General features: G+C 43.8%; 1 protein-coding gene across 1 annotated transcript in view; it reads left to right on the top strand.

The window, feature by feature from the left end:
- ITGA5 (integrin subunit alpha 5) overlaps window positions 1-25,756 on the top strand; it is a 91,346-nt gene extending 65,590 nt beyond the window's left edge. Inside the window, exons 17-30 of the mRNA XM_026713773.2 lie at window positions 1,563-1,717; window positions 2,515-2,652; window positions 3,581-3,648; window positions 6,397-6,547; window positions 8,335-8,427; window positions 9,160-9,239; window positions 9,744-9,824; window positions 15,154-15,253; window positions 16,246-16,398; window positions 17,145-17,246; window positions 17,793-17,906; window positions 18,322-18,420; window positions 19,370-19,492; window positions 24,746-25,756. Coding sequence (XP_026569558.1) covers window positions 1,563-1,717; window positions 2,515-2,652; window positions 3,581-3,648; window positions 6,397-6,547; window positions 8,335-8,427; window positions 9,160-9,239; window positions 9,744-9,824; window positions 15,154-15,253; window positions 16,246-16,398; window positions 17,145-17,246; window positions 17,793-17,906; window positions 18,322-18,420; window positions 19,370-19,492; window positions 24,746-24,829 — 1,541 coding nt within the window. The 3' untranslated portion in view covers window positions 24,830-25,756. The remainder of the gene's footprint in view (window positions 1-1,562; window positions 1,718-2,514; window positions 2,653-3,580; window positions 3,649-6,396; window positions 6,548-8,334; window positions 8,428-9,159; window positions 9,240-9,743; window positions 9,825-15,153; window positions 15,254-16,245; window positions 16,399-17,144; window positions 17,247-17,792; window positions 17,907-18,321; window positions 18,421-19,369; window positions 19,493-24,745) is intronic.
- The last annotated feature ends 748 nt before the right edge of the window (window positions 25,757-26,504 follow it).

The raw sequence follows: 26,504 nt of genomic DNA, 5'->3' as shown, positions 1-26,504 counted from the left end.
GTAGGACAAAAAGGGAAAAGTATCTTGGCAGTTGTTGGGCCAATCTAGTTTCTTCACGTGTCCATGTCATTGTCAATACTGGAAGAAGACAGCTGTTTCAGAATCCATCCGAATGACTACACATACTCTCCATCCAGGAGTTCGTCCAAGCACAGTGGAGATCAAACTGAAGTAACCTTACTAGGTGTGCTTAGATTCTACAGTCAGAAGGTGACAATGAGGTCATGAAATGGTTTGGGAGGCTGGAAAGACAGCCAAGGCACTAGCAGTCCGGTAGTCAGAAAGCGATCAAATGGTAGACAGCCCTGGATAAAGCTAGAATTACCGAGGAAGAAACAAGATGTTTTGCCTTTGCTGATGAAGAACGTTGTGAATTTTAGTTAAGCATTATAAAGAGGGCTAAAATTCAAGAAAATCCAGCTGCCTCTTGAAAAAAAGCACCTTTGGGACAATAATTTTATGATGCATATCCAAACAACGAAAGAGTATTCAGCAATATAAAACCACCAATATGAGGATTAGAGTTTTGTATGTTTTTGAAAAAACCTTAAAGTCATCATGACAAGATATGACTTCCTTTTTTTTTCTTCCTCCCATCATCCAAATGATAATGTGAGTAAGAAGTTAATAAAAAGGATTTTTAAATCTCAGCTTTTACAAGAGTCCCTAATTATTGGGTTTTAGGCTATATTTTAATAGTGTGTAGTAACATTAGAACATGGAACATAGAATAAGAGAGTCGGAAGGGATCTTCGAGGTCTTTTAATTCAACTCCCTGCTCAAGCAAAAGACATTATACCATTTCAGGCAAATGGCTATCCAGTCTCTTCTTAAAAACCTCCAATGAAGAAGCACCCACAGTTTTTGAAGGCAAGCAGTTTCACTGATTAATTGTTCTCACTATTAGGAAATTTCCCCTTAGTTCTAGGTTAGCGCTCTCTTTAGTCAACTTCACCCGTTACTCCTCCTTGTCCTGCCTTCAGATGCTATGGAGAATAGGTTGACCCCTTCCTCTCTATAACAGCCCTTCAGATATTGGAAGACTTCTATCATTCCACTGAGTCCTTCTCTTCGTTAGAGCAGGCATACCTGGTTCCCGCAATCATTCATCATATGGTTTAGCCTCCAGACTCCTTATTATCTTTCTTGCTCTTCTCCATGCTCTGTTCCAAGCATGGTCTTTCCAGTGCATATAAAGCATATTGTTTGGATGTTCTCTTTTCCAGGATGAAGGTTCTACAGTTAAATACCGTGAACCACCTTGTATGCCTGTAGGCTTAGTGGTTCAACTGATGCATGGGAAAGTTGCATTTTTTTAAAAGGAAGTGTGACCTGACATCAACTTGAGATGGTTCATAATCCAGAGGGACTTGCCGAAACGAATCCTTTTGCAACCCCTTTTTGTATGGAGGCAACCAAACTTTTATGTAGCAGGGTTGAGCAGACCTCAGGCTTAAGGGATTTGCTTTTCTTTCTGATAGACCCTTGAGCCTTCATCAACTATGGTCAAGCATGGAAGACGAAACATCTCACTTGGTTCTGCTTTCTCTCTTATTGGGCAGGATTCACTGTGGAGCTGCATCTCGACCACCTCAAGCACAAAGGAGCAGTTAAGCGGGCCCTCTTCCTGCACTCCCAGCAATCCCACTTCATTCAGACCCTCCAAGTTCGCAACGGAGCCAGTTCAGAGTGCCGTGAGATGAAGATTTACCTGAGGGTGAGTTGAATCTACTTCTGTGAATCCTGCCTTTCCCTCTCGTTGTAAACTGTCTTCTCCAGAATGAGAAATGTCCCAAGGCCGCTCTGATGATGCTCCTTTTTACGTTGCTGTCCTAAATGGAAGAATTATGTGTTGTGGTGGATGGGAAGTATTTAGAAAATGACCCTTGCTCCGTGCCGCATTGAGGCAGTGGATTTGCTCATACAGGCCTCCAACAGATTTGTATATAGCTAATGGGGCTACTAGGAAACACCCTGACTCATAAAGCTATGCACCTAAGTCATTAAATCTCTGCTAAGGTTGACCTGTATTTAAAGACTCAAAACAGAATAACATAGGGAAGAACATCAAATTAATCCTGGGGAGGCCTGGATTCCATCTTCCCAGCCACCTCATTCCGCCTCACCCAAACTACCTCCATTAGAATCAAATAGGAGGCCACAGAAGGAAAATCCTGTAAAACAATAAGAAGACGATTACTTTTTGAGAAACAGTGGAATAAAGATGTAACCAGTTCTATTTGCCACTGACATTCTGACATAATTTATGGATATTTTAAAGAGAGACCACAACAAGAGTTTCAAGAACTTGCAATTTTCAACTACAGAACGATTTATTGAGGGCTAGGAGTGTAGGCATGTTTTAACTACATATTTTAGCTGGAATGTGGTTGGTTCTGAAGCTCTGGTTTGCAGAGGAGCCAAAAGAGAGCAAACAAGCCCATATGACAGTAGCAGGCATTTCTTCATGGCTTATTCCCCACCTTTGCTCAATGCCTTTTTCTCTCTCTCCAGAATGAGTCAGAATTCCGGGATAAGCTCTCCCCCATCCACCTGTCACTGAACTTCTCACTGGATCCAGAGGCACCAACTGATGCACATGGCCTACAGCCCATCCTTAACTACCGCACACGCAACCGCATTGAACAGAAGGTATAATCCATGCAGCCTTTGAAGGTGTCAAAGAAGGCTTTGCCTAGCCAGAATAATGGAATTCCTTGAACGTTGCTTGCAAATGAATGGGATACCCATGACTTCGAAGGAATTTCCCTTGTTCCTGGTAAAACTTTAGTCATCTGCCAAGGAAATAACAATAGCACTTCTATTCCCCTTCACAGTGCTTTACAGCCCCCTCTAAGCGGTTTAACAAATGTCAGCCTATTGCCCCCAACAATCTGGGTTCTCATTTTAGTGACCTTGGAAGGATGGAAGGCTGAGACAACCCTGAGCCTGGTGAGATTCAAACTGCCAAACTGCAGTCAGCTGGCAGTCAGCAGAAGTAGCTTGCAGTACTGCATTCTAACCATGGCTGCCACCACCAGGCACAGAAAGAAATATGTAAATGAATGAATTCTATTATTTTTTTCCCCACCCAGCATAATTTATGATTGGACATACAGGCCTGCAGGCCGGGCAGCGAAAGGGTGGATCCTGCTTTATCTAATGCTGGAGAGGCCATTGTGGTAGAGACTGGGGTGCCCTGGCAGATATGTGCCTATTTATGAAAAGGAAATAATATTTTATGAATAGATGGGCTAGTACTTTCATCTGGCTGTGCGCCTTCCCCAAAATGTGTGATTCAAGTGGCCTATTCTTGTAGCTGGAGACCTTAATCCAAAGACAAGCCTTTCTGTGCAAGTTCTCGGTATATTCCAGGCATGATTTTGGAGGATGGAGCAGCAGCTTAAATGGATTTGAGACGAACAAGCCAGTTTTTAATCCCTACCTACCTTTTCCATGGTGTTACCTCTCTGGGATTCTTAGACTAATTCATGAAAGAAAGACATAATTTAGTACAGCACTTTTAACACATGTGAACATATAGAGTCCCATCTGACTCATAGCTGGAATTCTTTCCTAGGCCCAAATTCAGCTGGACTGCGGAGAGGACAATGTCTGTGTCCCTGACCTGCAACTTGATGTCTTTGGGTAAGTCTCTGCCATGTCATTTTCCTGCTGTGCCACAAACAAGGATGAAGGTGGACAGCTGCATACTACTTCTATTTTCTTGATCTGAAGAAATCTAAATAGAGACTCCTCTTTCCTATATCTAATATTTTGCATCCTCTTATGCATTTTGAGCACCACTCTTGGCTTTGGAGAAGTCAAGCGATAGAAATCGTCCGTGTCCCATTTATTAATGTTATTTTCCAATATCTGCTCATTGGCAAGTCAATTCTACCTTTTTAGTAGGAGTGTGATTAACATCTTCCAGAATACATCTGGAGCGACCAGAATAGTATTGGAAGCCCAGAACAGCCCATCTTAAGCTTGAAATGCAACTTGCATGCATAATTCAGCGTGCTTTTAATCCTAGGGACCTGTGAATCTGTATTGTCCTTTTCTTAAATGTTGACAATTTGGTATCCCTTTCCGTCATGAGATGGAAATGCAGGCATGCAAGATTTCCAATTGGAATATGTAGCCTTGCAATTCCTTCTGAGTGCAATCATTTTTGCTCTTTCATTATCAGCAGACCCACTCATGGGCTCTTTTAAAGGTTTCGCATCTTTTGTTGCTTGTAACACAAAACAGACATACACATCAACATGTTGAGGAATCAAGTCACTTTCTTACATTGTCAGCTAGCCCAGTAGTCGCAACTGGTGGGCCGGGGACCACTGGTGGTCCACGAGAAAATTTTGGTGGTCCTCAGAGAAATGTCCCACCCCCCCAAAGCAATTAATCCAGGCTGCATGGGAACACAAGGCTGTGCCGCCCACATGGCCCACCCACCCGCTTGGCCTCCACCCTTTGGCCAAGCACAAACTTTACCTTGAGTAGAGCCATGTGAGTTGGAACTGGAAGGTAAGACCAACGGCATGGGAGGGAAATCTGCCCGGGAGTCGCTTGCTGACATTGGTGGGAAAATCGGTCCCATATTCCAGAGCTGCAGTAGTCACAAGACTGGCCCGTTGGTCACCCTGGAGCAGCTCCTCCAGTCCATGGCAGACAGGTACACCCAGGTGGAGGAGCAGCTGCTCCGGGATGACCAAAGGGCCAGTCCTGTGACTACTGTAGCTCTGGAATATGAGACCGGCTTTCCCACCAACATCAGCAAGCCACTGTCAGTCAAAATTCATATTAGTGGCCCCTGGGATTTAAAATTATGGGTTCGGTGGTCCCTGAGGTCCAAAAGATTGGCGACCCCTGCTAGCATATCGTTATCAAAGCAGGTAGTCCACACCTTACAACATTTTACTTTTAGTGACCACTCAAAGGTACAACGGCACTGAAAAAAGTGACTTATGAGCATTTTTCACACTTAACAACTGTTGCAACGTCTCCATGGTTATGTGGTTTACATTCAGATGCTTGGCAACTGACTCATACTTATGACAGTTGAAGTGTCCCAGGAGGTCATGTGATCCCCTTTTGCAATCTTCTGACAAGCAAAGTCAATGGGGAAAACAGATTCACTTAACCACCATGTTACCAACATAACAACTGCAGTGATTCACTGAACAACCAAGGCGATGAAAGTCGTAAAATGGGGCAAAACTCACTTAACAAATGTCTCACTTAGCAACATAAATTTGGGGCTCAATTGTGGTTCGTAAGTCGAAGGCTACGTCTACAAGTAAATATGAAATGAATGTGCTCTGCGAAGCATTTGCGTGGAAAAGAAAGATGTTAAATCTTTGTTCAGGGAATACTACATGCCACTGCCCAACGGACACTTCCTATCTGAATCTCTACACCGGTCAAAAGTGGAAATAATGCAGTTGCAGAATACATGCTTTGCATGCCAAACAGTCTCGTTTTAATGCTTGGCTGAGAAAGAAATGTCAGAAAACCTTTTCTGGTCAACCTGGACAAGAATGAACTAAAATTTTAGCTGTACTGTGTAACTCTTTCTTGAGTGCAGTCCTAGAGTTATCAAAAAAAAAAAAAAGACTGTGCCGCAATTTTAATATGAGCAAGAGTCGATGTGTTAAGTGTATTTAATTTTAATTAAATGTAGTTGGAAATGAAATGAAATTGCCCTACTTCTAGTCCAGCCCACAGCTGGAGGGGACCAAACTGGGAGTGCTCATGTAGGCAGTTGACAAGAGAAACACCGTTTAAACACCTTCTAAATGCCAACGTAGCTCTATTTGCAATATGCTTGTGATAAAAATGGAGACTTCCAGTGTTCGTTGTGGTTTTTTTTTTTCCATCGGGTTTATGCCTTATAATAATAATTGCTAGTACAGAACAAAATCACAAGCCTTTCTCTGTACAACAGAATCTTTTATCTGACATGAGCACCAAGCACAGTGATTTGATTAAGGGGTGTAAAACCTAGGAATGAGCCCAGGTTTTACACGCTTGAGAAGAACTAACATTTTCATATGTTACAAGGGGGAAAAAAGTACTTGAAACTTTCCAGGCTTTATTGGTTCATTGGTTATGTAAAACAACTTCCTACCGAGGTTGTGGAGAAGGGTATGGAGTTCAGACTGATTTAAGTTGTACGTCTGAAGATTTAGGTGACTAGGGTCATCTGAAAGAGATAGGAAAGTGCAACTTTCTCTGAATTCTTTGGAGGGTGCCTGAATAATGAGCTTTGCCGCCTTCGATCTGTGCTCTCCTTGTTTCAGATGTCATTTTGTTTTGATTGCACTGAACCATAGAGAGTGTTTTAACTTACCGCACCTGCCAATTTCATTCATTTTTGGATTTCACCCTTTGCAGGGACCATACTGTTGCCTATCTGGGAGACAAGAACACAGTGAACCTTTCGTTCCATGCAATGAATCGTGGAGAAGGTGGTGCCTATGAAGCTGAACTCCACGTGACAGTCCCACCGGAGGCAGATTATATAGGAGTTCAACGCAACTACGGGGTAGGTGCTCCCTAACAAACTTTCTCCCTCAAAATCCAACGCTGTTCCATCCATTAGCTGTCGAAATAGAGCATGACTACAGTTATGGGGACTGTCCTTCAAATAGAGAAGTCCTGGGATTTTCATCTTCCGTTCTTCGAGCAAAGTGTAAAAGTTGGCGAGTTGTGGGGATTTGTTGTGAATTCCAGGGGTCCGTTGGCCCAGAGTTGGAGCTCTAAACCTCACAATCAGGAGGCTGTGATTTTGATCCTAGGCAGAGGCAGATATTTCTCTCTCTGGGCACACTGAGAATATATCTGCTGCACAAAACTCCACATTGGTGACAGGAAGGGCATCCGGCCATTAAAACACTCTGCTTGCTCCATTCAGTTGCCCAGACACCACCCGCAAGGGATTATGGGACCGTTAAAAGATGGTGATGTTGTGAATTCCATCAGGTCCATATTTCTGATTTCTAAAGCAACAAAAATCCAACAGTGGTTGGTTGTTGTTGTTTCATAAAAACCACAACACATTCAATTCATCCTCAGCAGCTTGAGCCATAATAAATATGCCAGCTGAAAGTACCACATTATTTTCAAAAATTCAAGCTGTCATAAAGTGGATTCCATTTCAGTTGCCAATCAGTACATACAGTCCTCGACTTACGACCACAGTGGAGCCCAGAATTTCTGTGGCTGTGTGAGACAGTTGTTAAGTGATTGTTGTCTCATTTTGCAGCTTTTCCTACCCTGGCTGTTAAATGAATCCTTGCAGCTGTTAAGTTAGTAACCTGGTTGTTAAGTGAATCAGGCTTCCCCATTGACATTGCTTGTCAGAAGGTCACAAAAGGAGATCCCGTGATTCTGGGACACTGCAACCGTCATAAATATGAGTCAGTTGCCAAGCGTCCAAATTTTGAACAAGTGACTGGTGCAATGGTCGTAAGTGTGAAAAACTTTTTTCAGTGTTGCTGTAACTTCGAATAGTCACTAAATGAATTGTTGTATCTCAAGGACCACCTATATTGAGCAGATGTTCATGCTTCTTGCCCACCATCCCAGAATCGTCTGGGAATGACAAGAATGAAAAGGCTACAGTACTTACCTTATTCTTTATTCTATTTTTGTTGTTTATTTAAATGCATTTTTGGCTGCCCCGTATTGATCACAGCCCTCCCCCTTTTTCTAAAAAAACCCCAAAACCTCTACATCTTTTAAAATGGAAGAATCGATTCAATTTAGGTAGTAAACACCATCTTAGAAAATCCTTTTTAGGAATGAAATTGCACAAAAACATAGAAACCTAATGGTTAAGTCAATAAAAACTCTTTCGTGTAACAGAAAGGAATGCTTTCACTAAGCTGGGAGCTATTGGTTTTAGGTACACAGGGTTATAAATATTTCAGCAGAACCGTTTTTAATGGTTTCGAACCATTTTTTTCATGTACAAACTGTAGCAGATGAAATGGATTGAAGCTCCCGTAAAAAGTTTGTTCAGTTTTCTACCCTAACAGTGAGAATTCTCACAAGTCAGACAAGAGAGTGGGAACACGCAGGCCTCTTTGCTCTTTAGCTGTTGGTATCCAAATCTTATTACCTTTAACTTGGATGATAACATACGATTAGTATCCTTCACGGATTTCTCTAAATCAGGGGTGTCAAATTGGCGGGCCAGATGCACGATATGCAGGCCACACCTATACCAGCTCCATGAAGCGGGGGGGGGAACATCACGTGACGGCAACGTGACATGGCGAGTTTTACACGCGTGGTCTAAACGCACTTTTTCTTGGTCTTTTCCTGTAGAACATTTCCAGCCAGAGCTGCCGCTATGACACCGTGAACGACACAAATATGGTTATCTGTGACCTGGGCAATCCGATGAAAGCAGGTGTCAGCGTGAGTGTTGGTTCTATGTACTAAGCCAACGGGCCCCCACCTTCGCAGTTTCATGGAAGACAGTTTTTCCACAGACTGGGAGGTGTGGGGGTGGGAGGAGGAGGGAGTGGCACACTACCTAGATCCCTTCCAGGAGCAGTTTATAATAGGGTTCACCCTCCTATGAGGATCTAATGCCTGAATGATCTGAGGTGGAGCTGAGACAGTGATGCTAGCGTTGCGGAGCGGTTGCAAATACAGACGAAGCTTCACTGGCTCGCCTGTCACTCACCTTCGGCTGTGTAGCCCAGTTCGTAAGAGGCCAAAGACTAGTACCATCCCAAGGCCAGGGGGTTGAGGACCTCTGTATCAGTGGTGGGATTCAAATGTTATACTACCGTTTCTGTGGGCGTGGCTTGGCGGGCTTGGCAGGGGAAGGATGCTGTAAAATCTCCAGTCAGAGGGGGTATTTGCTGGTTCTCTGAACTACTCAAAATTTCCGCTACCGGTTCTCCAGAACTGGTCAGAACCTGCTGGATACCACCTCTGCTCTGTGCTAAAGTGGTGGCTTTAGTACCGTCAACATGCAATCATTACAGGCCAAAACAGCCCACTCTGTTACATAGCTAGGTAGTGAAGCGTCTGCAAGAAAACAGCCAAGATCAAAGTAAACCAACTTGCGCAATCCCAGATAGAAGAGATCTGAATAAAGACCTTGATTCTAATGCCCTCTTTTTTGTTTTATCCTCTTAGCTCTGGGGTGGCCTGCGCTTTACTGTGCCTCGTGTCACCGACGCTAAGCCATCCATCCAGTTTGATTTCCAGATTCACAGGTAAAAACACCCTGGATGATCTGCCAGCGCGCTCCCCCACCCCACCCCTCCGGTCCCTTCACCTTGATTGAGCGCTTGGACAGGTCTGGCTCTCCTTGGGAGTCCTGGGCTCTTTCTTTCCTGCACAGTGCTTTTAGCCTACATCAGGGGGGTCAAACTCAGTTTCATTGAGGGCCGGATCACGGTTGTGTTTGACCTCGGGGGCCAGGATGGACACGGGCAGGGTGGACGTAGCCAGCTCAACGTCACTCATGTCAAGGCTGCCTGTGGTGGCCAGAGCGCTCTGCCAATGGAAACGGAGCTCGGGAGGGCCACTCATAGCCCTCCTGAGCTCCGTTTTCACTGGCAGAAGCACCATGGGCCGGTCCTTTGCTGTTTCCAGGATGGCCCCACACAGACCAGTTCTAAGCACCCACAGGCCAGATCCGGCCCTCGGGCCTTGAGTTTGACACCCCTGGCCTACCCCCTTCACTAGTTCCACATAGCCATATCTGTTTTTCACAGCAAGAATGCCAACAATTCTCACAGCGAAGTAGAATCTTTTGTCCTGCGCGTCGAGGCTGCCTTTCACATTTCATCCCGTGGGTAAGTTATCACTCCAGGAGTAATTATTTTTAATTGTTAAAAGAATGTCCAAGGTCTGTTGTTGCCTGGAAGGCATGCAGGTTAATCATAAACGGGTGAGGGCAAATCACACCGTATTTAATAACAAGGAATAGGAGCCATGTGTTGGCGGATCATTTTAGCTCTGAAGGCTGCTCCAGCTGCCAGACCAGGAACCCACCTGCTGTTTCATCCCTTCATCAGTTCATCCTCCTCCCTCCCAACTATTTTCAGTAAAAGTCTCCCTACTTCCCTGACACCAAGAACGTGGCTCTTTCCTTACTGTGCGTTTTTGCCACATGCATTGGTGGGATGATCAGTTAAAACAGTGGGGGAAGAAAATACAGGTGGTCTTCAACTTGCGGCCACAATTGAGCCCAAAGTTTAGGTTGCTAAGTGAGAAATTGGGTTGATTGGAGAGTTTTGCCCCATTTCTTGCCACATCGTTAAGAGGGTGCACATGCCCCTTATGACTTGTGGATTCAACTCCCAAAATCCAGAGCATGGCGTTCAGGAATTCTGGGAGTTGAGTCCATATTCAAAGCAGTGTGACCACCCCTTAAGAATCACTGCAGTTGCTAAATCAGTAACACCGTTGTTAAGGGACTCTGGCCGTCCCATTGACTTCACTTGTCAGGTCACCAAAGGGAATCACATGATTGTGAGACCCTACAACCGTCATAAATATGAATCATTTGTCAAACATCTGAGTGTAAATCCGATGAACCTGGCGAGGCTGCATAAGTGTGAGAAATGGTCATAAGTCACTTTTTTCAGTGCCGTTGTAACTTCGGTCACTAAACGAACAGTTGTAAGTGGAGGAGTACCTGTAAAGAAAAGAAAAAATATCATCAAAGTAGAGCTAAAGAGAAAGAGAGACAACCAAAATGTTGAGGTCATCGATTCAATAATTTAAAGAAGAGTTTGATGCAGTTGGGTCTGGTTTTCTCCCAGTCAATTTATAGTTTTCAATTCATCAGCAAAGGCAATATTGGTTTTTTGGTATGTGCATCATTAGAGAAGTTACATTGTTTTCCTGAAAAGTTCCCTTCTTGAGAGATGGTCTTTCTTAGATCTTCACCCTCTTTCTCTTTCTTTGTTCTCCGTTCAATGAAGACCTGGTTTGCTTTTAGAAGGCAACTCTCTCTAATCGCACACTGCTAAATGTATTCCTTGGATTCAAATACATGCATATTTGACTCTGCTTCGTGCAACCAAGTATTCCGTGTTTCTATTGGATAGATCAAATGGGAAACAGTGTTGATATCCAACATGGAGGACACGAAGTTGAGTTGATTGAACAACTGGTAAATCAGAAGGAAACACAACCATCTTGCAATATTTTAAAGTGTTGTAGAGCCAGTCAACTTGACAATCCCCTTAGCCAAGGATGTGTGGTCCACATATCAATGTTCGCTGGGCTGGTTGCATGAGTTCAGTCTGGAATTTGCACCTACTTTCTTATAGGACACCAGAGGAACACTAGTTGCATGGACGTTTTCTTATGAAAATATAAACAGGGATGGGCTACTACGGGTTCACCCCGGGTATGGGCGGACCTGTTGCTAATGTTATGGCTGGTTCGGCGAACCGCCAAATCCCACCCCTGGCTGGCCCCGCCCACTCACCCACCCATCCCCTCCCAGGAGTGTCCATGTGGTCCATTTTGGATGCAGGTAAGTGCAGGACTGGCGTGGGGTGAAATGGGCCTCCCGGAAGTCTGGAAACTGGTCCATTTCTGGCCTCTGGAGGGCCTCTAAAGCCCACATGAGGCCGTTTTTGCTCTCCCGGAGACTCGAGGAAAGTATCTTGAGCCTGGGGAAGGCAAACCACCACCTCCCCGGTGCAGGAGGCCAACTAGGCCATGCCCACCATGGCCACGCCCACCCAGCAACCGGGCAGAGAACCCATTGCTGGGATTTTTGAAGCCCACCCCTGAATATAAGTATCTCTGGGAAATGCTCCCCAATGTAGTAGCAGCTCGTATTTTTACCCCAAGGGAACTGTTTTTCTTCTGAAACCTTTAATGTAGTCATCCAGGATTGTCTCCTTCAGGAAAAACAAACAAGTAATTGAACTAAACATTTTACCTAAACCTCTGCTAGCTTATATTCAAGGAATATACACCTTGGAGAGACAATATAATTTCCCACATGATTTTATGTCCCATGCTGGAATGTATGAATCAGCTTTTAATTCAGGTGCTTTGAGAAAAAACAGTCCATTTGATTATGGTGATTAGCAAATGGTCTCGATTAGTTAGCGTTCTCTTGAACAAAAATTGTAGGGTCTGTCATTCCAGTTGCAAGTCAACACTTTGAAACCATTGGTCAAAAGTTTAGGCCAGCTTTCTTTTCCCAGGGGTCCCCATGAATTCAACAGTGCACCTTTCTATATTCCCCCCAGTTTCCTAAAAAAAAATAAATGCCTGTTTCTTAATTAGCAATTGCACCAGCTCCTAGGCAGGCTAGTAGCTTTTGCAGAAGTAGCTTAGAATAATACCTCACCTAATGGTAGCAATTGAAATGGAAGGCTGCTTAATCATAGAAGACATGTGCGCATGATGGGATTTCAAAAAGAAAAACGTTTATACCAGGAATGAGGAAGCTCCGGCCTATAGCCGTGAGGACTCTATTTCTCATTTATTTTATTAGACTTGTTCGCCACCTGTCATGCCTAGAGGCAATTCTGAGCTTTTAGGAAGATCCTGTCTCCTTCTTTCTAAAACCTGCTTCTGACAGTCAGACTGTTGCACGTGTCTTTCTACTCATCTCCCCAAGAAGCCTGTCTTTTTCACAGGCTTCAGGTGGGGAGAGCTTCTGGCAGTCGATCTCCAAGATCTGCTGGTACACTTCCCGCGACGTTGGCTTCTTACAATGCCAAGGATTAAGTTTTTGAGGTTCTTCATGCAGAGCTTACCTTATCTCCACAACTAAGCACTCGCCTTCCCTCCGAACCAAGGCTTCCTAGACATTTTCTGTTGAAATTATAAAACTGTTTTGAATTAATGCCTCTTAATTTACCAAGTGGTAGAACATTAATGGGGGAAAAATCAATTCAGGGGTTATAATAGCCAGAGCCCTTAGATTTATATCCTGCTTTACAGTGCTTTACAGCCCTCTCTGAGCAGATTACAGCATATGGCCCCCAATAGTTTGGATCCTCATTTTACCTACCTCAGAAGGATGGAAGGCTGAGTCAATCTTGAGCCTGGTGAGATTCAAACCGCCAAATTGCAAGCAGCCGGTAGTTGGCAGAAGTAGCCTGCAGGACTGCACTCGAACCACTGACAGTGCCACCTCATAATCTGAGGTAGTTGGAACGAATACAGATTTTTTTCTCATTCTATTCTTGATTGAAGGATGGTTGATTCCTCGGAGAAGGTGGAAGAGACCAAATGTTGAGTAGAGCAGGCCATTTGCAGGCCATGGTCTTAAGACCTATAATTCACCAATTACATTCAAGAGTAGAATAAAAGACATTAAGTAATCTAATTTATACCACCTTGAGTTTCATCATGGGCTAAAAGAATTTCATAAATGCACAGCGTGTGACACTCAACCTTGACTAGCCTCAAAAATCATCTCGGGAAGTCTGCTTCTAGCAGATACTTGAATGGAAGACTATCAAGAAAACCCAGGTAGCAGGCTCAATGAGGAAGGCTGACTATGCTTTTATTTATAACTGTATCGGAATGTGACATATTAAAACAGAGGTGCAATTTTTTTGTTGATTATGGGGCTGTTGTGGACTTTGAATAGCATGCTAGCAGCCATGGTCTAAAAGGAGTAGAGCCAGGGCCATTTTTTATATTTTTATTAAGCAGGGGAAGCAAACTGTTTTTATTACTGATTTTTAATAATTATTTTCCTCCATAATGTTTCAAGTTTCAGCCCTGTATTCAAGGATTAGTTTAGTAACGAAAATAAAGTTTCATACAAAGCGGAAGTAGATTCCTGATTGTTTTATTAGCTCATTGTATCATTATAATTTTTGCAGGCTATTTGATAATACAGAGCAAAGAAAAAATAGAAAAATAACAAAAAGAAGAAACCACAGCAAACAAGAAATCGTGTGTGTGTGTGTGTGAGTGAGAGAGAGAGAGAGAGAGAGAGAGAGAAGTTTTATATAACAGTTCAGTGGTGGGATTCAAAACGTTTTACTACCTGTTCTGTGGGCGTGGCTTGGTGGGTGTGGCAGGGGAAGGATACTGTAAAATCTCCATTCCCACCCCACTCCTGGGAGAAGATTACTGCAAAATCCCATTCCCTCCCCACCCCACTAACCTGCTTTCCAGCTCCGTTCTCCTGTGCAAGGAGATAAAAGAAGACCCAGCCAATCAGCTGGGACCCAGAAGGCAGAGAAGAGATGGGGGCGGGGCCAGTCAGAGGTGGTATTCTGAACTACTCAGAATTTCCACTACCGGTTCTCCAAACTACTCAGAATTTCCTCTACCAGTTCTCCAGAACTGGTCAGAACCTGCTGAATACTACCCTCTGGAACAGTTAATATTTCATGATATTTGTGACTATAAGCAAAGTTCATGAGTTTCAGGTAACACCCGTGTTCAATTCACTCAGTAATTGAAGGCATAAATTAGTTTTTTCAGAGTTAAAGTATTAGTCTCTTAGCAGCAAGAAGGATGCAGAAAAACTATTTGCATACTTCAGCTGTCAATTACCATGTAATAAGTATGTGGTTCATAGGAATATGAGCATCTAAAAATTTTTTAAAGTTCATTTCAAAGTCAATTTAATATATGTGTCATTTTCCTCCCCAGAACATACTATAATAACCTTCAGAAATAGCAAAAATACATTTTAATGCATTTATTCTTGATGCATTTTTATTGTTTTATTCACTCTCCGTTCTGCTTTACTACACACACCAAAATAATAATTACCATTCCATTAATTTAATAGTGGATTAAATCCACGGCCTTGGGCTTATTATAGAAAAATGGGATGAAAATATCAAACAAGCAAATCATACTGTTGCCAACTATTAGTTTTGCAATTTGATTCTCAGTGAAAAGAAATACACTAGGAGGAGTTCAATTTTGAATTTTAGCCAGAGGAACATATACACACGTTCTGATTCCCATGCTTATACATCCCAGTAAAGGGCATTTCTACATTAGCAGACATCACCATGATCTTCATGTGACGTTATGACTTGATTACTGTTGTTCTGATTTTGCTTTAATTTTGCCTCATTTGCCTTGAGAAATGGTTTGTATTATTTAAATTGCTCTAGTCCCTAGTGAATCATTTGAGTGTGTCTGAAATGCTTTTTTCTGCCTCTTCCACAGAGCATCCAGGCCAGACGCTGTACCTCTGCCTGGTTGGGTCCCAGGTAGATTGGTGAAGCGTGAACAAGATATCGGCCCTGCGGTCTGCCATGTCTATGAGGTGGGTATTTCCTGCTGAGCAGAAGAAGCTGATGGAATAGCTGGAAGTTGCCAATGGGCCAAATGTCCTTGGGAGAGCTTTTTTTTTTTCTGGGATCCAATTCAGCTCCTGAAAGGTCCTTCTGTTCTGTACCGGTCTTTTTCAAGTGGTAGCCTCCAAATGAACCCACCTCAGCATTCAAAATTCTAAGGAACATGAATGTAAGTCACAGGTGTCAAACTCGACGGTGACACTTTTTGCCTTTGCGGAGCTGGGGTGGGCGTGGCCTGTATGTAACACATCCCGCCCATAGGCCACCAGAGTTTGACAGGCCTTATTTAAGTCATACTGGCTAAGAATTATTTCAACCCTATACCTCTGAAAGACGCTTAACAATAAGGAGGCAGATCTAGATTAACACAAGCCAAATTAAAGCTCAACATTCACAGCAATAAACCTGCATAGGTTGATATTGCTGTGAATGTTGAGCTTTATAAGGTTATATATAGTTCTGTATAAGGTTACATAGACGTTACTTTTTCATATCTGGGATCTTTCTAAAAATAAATGTTTGGCTAGCAATGGAGACATGGCTGATTTACTGAGCATTGTTATGGCACAATTCTTTATTGGCTTGCTCAAGGGTCTTAATTTGGCAAGTTTAAGACTTGTGGACTTCAACTCCCAGAATTCCTGAGCTAACATGACTGGAGGAGGAATTCTGGGAGTTGAAGTCCACTAGTCTTAAACTGTCAAGTTTGAAGACCCCTGGGCTTGCTGATCAAGATACCTTTATGAAATGGCTACAGGTTGAATCGTGGGAGGTCTTGTAGCTCAGCTGAATCTCAGCAAGTCCCAAGTTTACGCTGGTTTGCTAGGTCATTCTGCAGGTGATCGGCTTCTCTGTATCTCAGCCTTGAAGGACAAAGTAAATGAGTAGCCTTATTTAGGATGAAGCAGTTTCTTGGTTCCTTGGATAATTCCCCCTGTTTCTTTTATTTTATTTTATGTAGTTTGTCAATGATGGGCCCAGCGCCATCAGTGAAGGAGTGTTAGACCTCAGTTGTCCTCTCCAAGTGCAAGGACGAGCTGTACTGTACGTCACCCGCTACATGGTGCCGGCAAATTGTACCTCCAACAGCCCCATTAATCCATTACGTCTGCAGGTAAAAGGGGACCTCTGTGGGTGGGGGAATAGAAAGGATGAAGTTACTTAGCCTGGCTGCTAAATGTTGAGACTGCAGTTCAGCCCCTGCAACTAAGCCAAGATGGCTTAGAAAATCAAAAGGAAGGGAGGAGTAATAAATTGTAGAAGACAGCCCATTTTCCAAATTTGGCTATAAGTGATTTAATTACTTTAATAACTTGCCATTCTTTTCTCAGCAAGGGAAATGTTGTGTGTTGTTCCATCCAAAATCTTCCCCCTTTTGGTAACCTGCTTGGGTGTTTTTTTCATGCAGGTCTTTTTTCATAAACCTTTCAACAAGTAGCTTGTTTCCACAGAGCCTTTGCTCTGCATTAGAACATGCACAAGCCTGAGATTGAGTTGTAACAACGAGGGAGGATTTTCTTCCCTTGAGAAGCATGTGTCACACAAGAACACTGTTCCTTTGAGTCAGCCAGAGCAACACTAGCATTCAAAAGAAGGGCCTTTTCCGACTGGCAGCTGTGTTAAGATACCTTTGAAACCTTACCTCTCTGATACCTTGAGCTAAAGTAATCAGATCATAAGGAAGACCCCTGTTTAATAGACCATGGAGAACTGTATTTTACCTAATCAACCAGATTACAACTGGTAGCTACAGAGAATTTATGAAGATTCACATTTGCGTTATCTCTCTCTCACTATCTCTATGTCTCTCACTATCTATCTATCTCTAACTTTATCATCTCTATCTCTCTGGGTGTTTAGCTGGAGCAACCTCCAACACCTTTTCCTGGGCAGGAACAGCATTATGTGCAGAAGCAAGATGGAGGATGGAACACAGGCAACATTGGAAGCACTTTCCCTCTGGTAAGCCCTGCGCCACCATTTTAAGAAACAAGAGATGCACTGTTGATTTCCTTACACCACAATGTTTGCTCATTGTTCTTGTTAACATTGGCCGCCCAGAGTCCATGGGAGTTGTGTGGCCAATACATTTAACTAAATAAATGCATGTGGAAAATGGTTTTCAAAAAGCAGCACTACATGCATTTCAGTAGCTTATTTTCAAATCTAATTCTCCTGTGTTTGCCATAGTCTTCGAAATTAAGATGCATCCATAATACACAGAACTTAGGTCTAATGTCCTGACTCACATTCCCTTGGTTTTAATCACTAGAACAGCCTTCCCCAATCTGTCGTCCTCAAAATCTTAGACTCTAATTCTTATTTGTTGCATTGTCTGGGAATTCTGAGATATAATCCAACCAACAAGGAGCTACTTAGGTCAAGTAAGGCCAGACATTCAGGTTCACAAAGATGCTTGGCCCAAATTCCGCCTTGGAGGTAATTCAAGGTTGATGAGATATTTTCATCTGATGTCTCATTTGATCATTCAATGTTCTTGCACTGCAGAAGTGTCATGAGGATGAATGTTTCCAACTTCACTGCCGCATGGGAGCATTGCAACGACAGGAAAGTGTCAGCTTACACTTCTATTTTCGCATCTGGTCCAAAAGTTTTCAACAGGTAAACCTATTATATTTTTGGTGTTCACCAGACTTCAATTGTTTGGGACGAATTTTGTGTGTGTGTGTGTGTGTCTTTTTTTCCCCACCTTCCTTTTCTGTTACTCTTGGTTGTAAGTAGCTGGCATGGAAATGAATGAAAGTTGAGGGAATAGCATACATCAGGCTAAAAGATCACAGTTGCCCACCTCTGATCTATGTACATACAGTACTTACAGAAAATGTAATAATTAATCTCAGCAGAAAAAAAATGGCCTGCTCCTTCCCATTCATTTAGTATGTTAGCTTTCATAGTATTAAACCTTTGGGAATGGGATGCTTGATTCCTCCATATTAAGGTTCTTTCACTTCCAGTACATCTATTCAACCCAACATTTGTGCAGAGCTATTTCTCATTATTCTTTCCTCCCTTGCAGAAAGAGAACTATCCCCAGACTATCCAGTGTGAAGCAGTTTACCATATGCAAAAGGTGCCCTACAAAATCCAGCCTCTAGAGCAACCCACTCATCTGAAGGTCAGTATTATCAGTTCCATGGGGAATAATCTGCCCTTATGACTACCAATTCTTCCAAGATGATAGTTTCAATTATATGAGTAAAATTACGAGACAGTTTGCAACAACAGAGAGTGTGATTGGGATCAGCTCAACTCCGAGAAGCAGGTAGCTGGGGTCAATAGATGGGGTCAATCCAGCTTGGATATAGTCTTGAAAAGTGGAGAGATGTAAGTTATGGTAAGAAGGCAAAAAGTAGAGTAGGATAAGTCATTTTTCCTCTTATAATTCAGGTATAAGATTGCCTAGTGAGGCTGAATGATGTGCACCCTAGGTTAACTAAAGGTTAACTCTTTCCAATGGCCTATTTTGAAAATTTATCAGAATGATGTACCTGGCACCCTGGTGGATTTAGGATGTTTTATTCTTGCTTATTTATTAGAGCAGCATAGTAGCCTAGTGAAGAAGACTCTTACATCCCATTTGGAGGGTTGAGAGTTCAATCCTAGGTAGTGGCAGATGTTTCTCTCCTAGGGGGCAAAACAAAAATATCTGCTGTAAACTCCACATGGCATCGGGAAGGGCATCCCGCCAGTAAACGCTTAGCTCCATTCAGTTTCCCCAACTCTACCCCTAATTAATGGAGTACAGGGTTGTAAAGGGGAGTTTATTCTTATTTATTTGATTTACAGTATATCCCATCTTTGCTTTTGCACAGCTCAGGGCAGTGTACATAGTGTTCCCTTCTCCTGTTTTCTCCATAATAAGAAGTCACGCTCTCAGATACTTATTTACTCATTTACTCATACTACATAAGGTAAAATTGTTCATCTTATGTATAGGTCCTCTAGCATTTTGAAGAATGACTATATAGCATATGCTGATCCAACGGGGCTTAGATGCTACTAATGTAACACCTTCAATTACAACTTTTGGACATCTCTTATTCATGTTTCCTTTCTGGTGACAGATGTCAACATCACTCCATTGGGCTAAGGCAGAGACTAGCCAGGGTGTTCCTCTATGGATCATCATCTTAGCCATCCTGATTGGACTGCTGCTGTTGGCACTGCTCATCTATGTGTTGTACAAGGTGAGTTCACGGAACAATCTAATAATAGAGGAATTCAAGGTTGGAGAGAAAAATTTAAAGCTCTGAAGTACTGGGTGCTACTTGATGTGTTATGACTCCCCTTCAAAATTCCAACGAACAAAACACAAAGCAGCCGTTTCAAATTAAATCAAACAGAAAGAAGTCTTACAAGATAACGGCTGGCAGAAATCTCAATCCACAGCATAAATCTTTACTCTGTCCGGCAAACCAGTCCTGGCAATAAATCTCTAGTCTCAGAGCTTCTTGCTGTAACGTCCTCACTCAAATAAGTCACTTTGTTCCTGGCAAATTGTACCAGCCCAGCTGTGTCCTTTTATACTCATTGAGGCAACGTGCTAATTTACTGACTCACTCTCCTCTTTCGCTCCAGCTGATTTTGCCTTCTCAACCGTCTTCTGTTCCTTACATTTAACCACAATTTTTCCAAGTTCTCATCTCCACTAGAAGACTCTCTCAAAACTTCCCTGTCAGCCATTCCCGGCTGTTGATCAGATAAGGAACCAGAGGAGGTCAAAGGTCCTGACAAAACAACGACCACCGAATCTGGCGTTGGTTCAATTTCTTAGCTGTGGTCAAATTTTCCAAGTTTCAGTGATCTGTCCGAACCTCTACCTTGTGCCGAGCCCCCTCTAAATGATGTCTCCAGGTCTCAAAAGCAGCCTTAATGGCCAACAACTCCTTTTCCCAGATGGTGTAGTTGCACTCTGAAGCTGTGAGCTTCCTAGAATAGTATGCGCATGGGAAAAGAGGCGCACCATCCTTCGAAGCTTGTAACAGTACCGCTCCGATAGTGACATTAGAGGCATCTGTCTTGACCACAAATGGACGATTCGGATCAGGATGCCTCAATATCAGCTCGGCCACAAACGCTTTCTTTAAAGTTTCAAAAGCCTGTTGTTGTGGAGGCCCCCACACAAACGGGACCTTCTTACGGAGGAGCTGAGTTATGGGGTCCATTACTTTAGCAAAGTCCGGGATAAAAGTCCGATAGTAGTTGGCCAATCCCAAAAGACGTTGGACGTCCTTGACTCGATGAGGGGCTTCCCAACTACACAATGCCTCAATCTTTTTAGGGTCCATAGCAATGCCCTAGGGAGAAATGATGTGCCCTAATAACTCTATCGACGACTGAAAAAAGAAACACTTCTCCAGTTTCGCGTAGAGCTTATGCTCCCGAAGACGCTGCAGCACTTGACGGACCTGATGAAGGTGGTGATCCCTGGACTGGGAGTAGATCAAAATATCATCCAGATACACCACGACAAACTGATCCAGCATGTCCCGAAAAATGTCGTTCATCAAATGCTGGAATACAGCAGGAGCGTTGGTTAGACCAAATGGCATGACGGTGTACTCGAAATGACCATAACGAGTGCCAAATGCCATCTTCCACTCATCCCCTTGCGCATCTGAACCAGGTTGTAGGCCCCACGCAGATCGAGTTTAGTGAAGATAGTAGCCTCCCGCAACCGCTCCATCAATTCCGGAATGAGAGGTAAGGGATAGCTATTCCTCACGGTGATAGAGTTTAGTCGTCTATAATCACAGCAGAGACGCAGTTCTCCCGACTTCTTCTTAACAAAAAGAACGGGAGCCGAAAGAGGGGACGACGAGGGTCAAATAAATCCCCGAGCTAAGTTTTTATCCAAAAACTCTCGGAGTGCAACCAACTCAGGCTCCGACATGGAGTATAATCTCCCCTTTGGCAATGGAGCGTCCGGTATCAGGTCCACAGGACAATCATAAGCACAATGTGGGGGTAATCGGTCTGCCTCCTGTTCGCCGAAAACATCGGAGAAGTCCGACAGCTCCGAAGGAATTGAGACAGCAGGAGCGGCGATATCTTGGCCAGCGCAAACATGCCTCAGGTGGTCCACACATTGTAGGCTTGGAAAAGAAATGGCGTTCTGTGACCAAGCCACCAACGGATCGTGCAAATGCAACCAGGACATTCCGAGCACCAAAGGGAGATGGAGGTTCAAGGTGACATAAAACTTTATCGCCTCCTCATAATCCCCAATAAGTATACTCACTGGCTGAGTAGCGCAGCAAATGGGTCCCGACTTGAGTTCACGCCCATCTACAGTTTCCACCTTAATGGGTGGATTCACAGGAATCAAAGGAATTCCAAAATGTTTAACAAAAGCACAGTCCATAAAGTTGGTTGTAGCCCCTGAATCCACCAGCGCAACGGCAGGAATTCCTTCCTTCTGGGACTGTGAAAAGATACGAGTGTCCAAAAGTAAGTGCTGAGGAGGACCAGGATTTACTTCGGCAATTTGGGATGGGGGTGTAAGATGTGCCCGACCTAAGGTTTCCCTGAGGTCAGGCCTACCCCGTTTCCCAATGGGCCAGGAGTGGTTTCAGACACAGGTCTGCGAGTCCTTCTCCGAGTGCAGGAATTTGCAAAATGTCCCGGACCCCAGCAATAAAGGCACAAGCTTTCCTGGAACCTTCTCGAACATTCTCGCACCGTTAAGCGAGGGCGGAGTGCGCCTAACTCCATCGGCTCCTCAGCATTAACTGTGGGTTGGAAAACTCTCGGTGGCGTGGGTTGTGCACGAGAAAACGAAGATGGTTCCATAACGAGCCGTTTGCGTCCACGTTGCTATAAACGAGCTTCAATTCGTAAGCACTGAACTATCAATGCATCCAAAGTTAAAGCCCGCTCTGCATGGACCAGCTCATCTTTGATGGCATCAGACAAGCCTTCCTGGAATGCAGCCATATGAGCGGTTCGTTCCAGTTAGAGTCCATACACAGCAAACGAAATTCTGCAACGTATTCCTGCAGGAGCGTTTCCCCTGATTAATGTCCCCTAACCGTCTGTCCACAGTTTGTATCTTAATTGGGTTCTCAAACATCACTCTCATTTGTTGGAGAAAACCCTGGAAATTGTTCAACAACGGGCTATCTTGAACTAACAAGGGAGTAGCCAATTAGCAGCCTGCCCAGTTAATAAACTGATCATAAATCCTACTTTAGACCGGTCGGTTGGGAAGTCTTCAGGCCTCAGAGAGATAAACAATTGGCATTGACCCACAAATGCCGGGAACCTGTCCATTTGCCCAGAAAATTTCTCCGGCATGGATACTGGGCTTTTCCTCACGGGAAGGGCAGGGGGAACAGCAGCAGGGCTTGATAAGCTGGAAACATAATTCAGCAATTGTGTTACCTGATTCTGAAGCGTCACATTGCCTTGCAGTAGCTGGTTAATTTGTTGTTGTTGCTGCTCTACCAAACACTGCAATTGATTTGAATCCATCTTGCTTTAAAGATGGTTTGTTTGGGGCCAGGAACAATAATGTTATGACTCCCCTTCAAAATTCCAATGAACAAAACAGAAAGCAGCCGTTTCAAATTAAATCAAACAGAAAGAAGTCTTACAAGATAACGGCTGGCAGAAATTGCAATCCACAGCATAAATCTTTACTCTGTCCGGCAAACCAGTCCTGGCAATAAATCTCTAGTCTCAAGGCTTCTTGCTGTAACGTCCTCACTCAAATAAGTCACTTTGTTCCTGGCAAATTGTACCAGCCCAGGTGTGTCCTTTTATACTCATTGAGGCAACATGCTAATTTACTGACTCACTCTCCTCTTTCGCTCCAGCTGATTTTGCCTTCTCAACCGTCTTCTGTTCCTTACATTTAACCACAAATTTTCCAAGTTCTCATCTCCACTAGAAGACTCTCTCAAAACTTCCCTGTCAGCCATTCCCGGCTGTTGATCAGATAAGGAACCAGAGGAGGTCCAAGGTCCTGACAATTCTAATACATCAGGTCTGTCTTCCTTTGTCACGTCCATCTCCTCATCCTGATTACCAGTCCAATCACTGAGCCATGCCGGCTCATATTTTTCTGCCATGTCCTCCTCACTTGAACTCATATCAGTCACAGTAGCTGAATCCAAGCCCGGAGCCACAACATTGATGTGTAAGGACTGCAGATGTAAGGAAATTTGAGTAGGTAGGGAGATTCTGAAATCTCAGAAGCCAGTTAAAAGCTGTGGTGTATAGAAATGTTAAGAGGTGTCAATGGGGGAGTGTCTTCAGCACCCCGGACAGTACCTGAATCTTCTCCAACACCTGTGATTTTTCTAGCCCTACCCTAGTGAATGGACTCTGAGTCATTTCCCTGGGATTTCACAAGTGGTACAGCTTGGCCTGCAATGGAGAATTGCAACCCCAAAGCACATATAATTACATTTTTAGCATTCTGCACCTCCCTGAAGCAGCCTGTACACAGTCATGAAAGTGCCTTGAATCAGCATTGAGTGTATTTAAGAGAGACGGTTTCCAATATTCAGCCGTAACTCTGCAGGTGGGGTGTGATGCACATAAATATGTAATTGAGCCAAGAGTTTTTAATTGTTAGTGTTCCAATCCTCATAAGTTTAGAGAACCACAAACTTAATTTTGTGGCATTAATCAACGTTGAGACCCAGGTTTGGTATGGTGGTTTAAGGCATCAGGCTAGAAATGTAAAAACTGGAAATCCTAGTCTTGCCTTAGACTGAAAGCCAGCTGGGTGACCTTGGGTCAGTCAATCCTCTCTTAGCCCTAGCAAGAGGGTAGTGACAAACCCCTTCCAAACATGCCGTTTAAAAAAAAAATTCAGGGACTTGTTAAGACAACCTCTAGAAATCAAGAAGGATTCAAAGGCACTCAAAAATAACAGCAATACGTTTATGTCAGGAGATAACTCAAGAAAGGCAAAAAGAGAAAAACTATCTCTTCTTTCTAGATAAAAATCTAGAGGTATTTCTGCACAAATTTCATTACAGTGGTCTTAAGCGGGAATCAAATGTGTTTCCACAAGACCACTCAGTGGTGGGATTCAAATTGTTTCGCCACCAGTTCGGCGGGCATGGCTTGGTGGGTGCGCTTGGCCTAATGCATGCGCGCAGCTTTGCCCACACCAGCTGTGGCCTGCAGCGCCAATCAGTGAGAGGGTAAAGAAGAGAAAAGCGTAGGAGCGGGTAGGAGGGCCGATTCTTGGCTTTTCTCTTCTTTCTCCTCTCAGCTGATCGGAGGCCTTTTTGCCTCCTCTCAGCTGATCCTCTGAGGCTTTTTTTTTTTTTTAAACTATTGGTTCAGCTGAACCGGTCTGAAGAGGTAGCATACCACCCCTGAGACCATTCTACCACAATAGAACTTGCCCTGAAAAAGAATTTGGTGGGTGATGTCCTGTATAGATGTTGACCTTTCTCTTTCTTTCTTTCTTTCTTTTTTAGCTGGGCTTTTTCAAACGTTCCCTTCCTTACGGCACAGCCATGGAGAAAGCTCAGCTGAAACCACAAGCCGCTTCAGAGGCCTAGCAGGTCCACGTTGCCCTCTGTGTATGTGTGTTGCTGCTGCTGCCGCCCTGCGAAGAGGCACTCGGATCGCCCATCAAGAGCACTGGGGAGGAGGAAGGATTCCAATCAACACCAGCCAGGCTTAGAAGGGCAGGGCCACAGATATGGGGCCTGCTTGGACGACTGCAGGGTTCGGTGCGCCAAGCACCTCTGCTTTCCCTCTGTGAAAGAGGCTCCAACCTTGACACGAAGCGCCCTCCTTTCCCAGCCATTCCCATCCCCTGAGGCTTGGATCCTAACAACAACGACTTGTGTCCTGAACTGAGGGCTGCAGCAGGCATTTCGCTTCCAGCCCAAGGGAATACTTGAAGCCGCTGGAGCGGCAGGTGCTCGCCTGATTTCAGGCCCCTTGCGTCAAGCTGTCTGTTCCGTCCATCTGTGGGAAAGGGATTGTCGTCGTGGACAGTTTTCAAGCTGCCGGGTCTTCTTTAGATTGACACAGCTTGGCTGAAGGGAAAACAAAAAACAAAAGGAAAAAAATAAAATAAAAAGCACAATCACCTCCGGAGTCCAGCTCTTTCTCCTCCGTGGGCCAGAATGGAGGATCCTGGGCTCTCTCTCTCTCTCTCTCCTTTCCCATCTTCCCCGGTTTGCTTCCTGTGGAGGACGACATGGGGCAGAGACTTTAGCTGGGAAAGCTGGATGCTCCCACAACGCCAAAGATTTTGCCACATTAGGAAGCCAAGCCATCACCCGGTGTCGGCCCGGACTCGCCGACGGTCTTCGCACTGATCTCCAGAAACCGCTAGAGATGTTTATTTTTCAAATGCCACTTTAATTAAAAGAAGAAGGAACGAGGAAGCGAGGGACACCTCTTGGTAGCAGAGACAGGGGTTGCTGTTTTAATTTAAAATGTCCAATGTGCAATAAATGCTTCCCTATTTTCTACTTTGTCTACTTACTTAGTAAATGTTAGCACTGTGCTTATTTCTGTCCAACGGAGTTAGAATTTTGATGGTGTAAAAATGAACAGTAGCAGGAGTCACGTAAAAGAAAACAGCTGAGAGTGTTTGGGAAGCATTTTGGGAGATGGTTATGAAGACAGTCTTGCAAAAAGAGAAGACAGAACCCATTTTAAGATGCTCTCAGAATGTTCTGTCCCTTGGCATTCTTGCTATGTTTTCCCAATCAATTCATACTATGGAAGTGAAACATAGTAGCTGTGCAAGTATTTATTTTGGCCTTTCAAATATGTTTCTTAACTTTTCTGTTGAGGCAGGTTTTGGGGATAACATTTTTCAACCTTATTTTGTACTGTTCTGGTATTGCGGGAGTGCAGGGGTTAATTTTTTAGTCTGCTTTTTTGGGTAGGTGGGTGGGGGTTAAAGACTGAAATGAATATTTTTTAACCATTTTTAAAAAGCTGCATAACCTGGGACAAGTCAGCTGCATGGAATCAACAGCAAAATAAGCTGTAATACTGTAATGCAGAGCTGGGTAATAAATAGGAGCAGAGAATGACAGAAAGCAATGTGAGCCGTGAAAGTGATTTAAAATACTGATCTTGGTTTTTTTCAAATGAGAATACTGAGAGCAGGTTTGGAATATTCCTGGTCAGAGCTTCAAGGATGGACTTGTGCAAATCTACCGCATTTTGCTTTCATTGCCATTTTAGGCTTTTGTGGAAAAAGCATGA

This window comes from Pseudonaja textilis, chromosome 2 (assembly GCF_049901715.1).
Source record: "Pseudonaja textilis isolate UNSWEBS1 chromosome 2, rPseTex1.2, whole genome shotgun sequence".
NCBI lineage: Eukaryota > Metazoa > Chordata > Lepidosauria > Squamata > Elapidae > Pseudonaja > Pseudonaja textilis.
The sequence above is the reverse complement of the archived record's forward strand: the minus strand, read 5'-3'. Positions and strand labels throughout refer to the sequence as shown.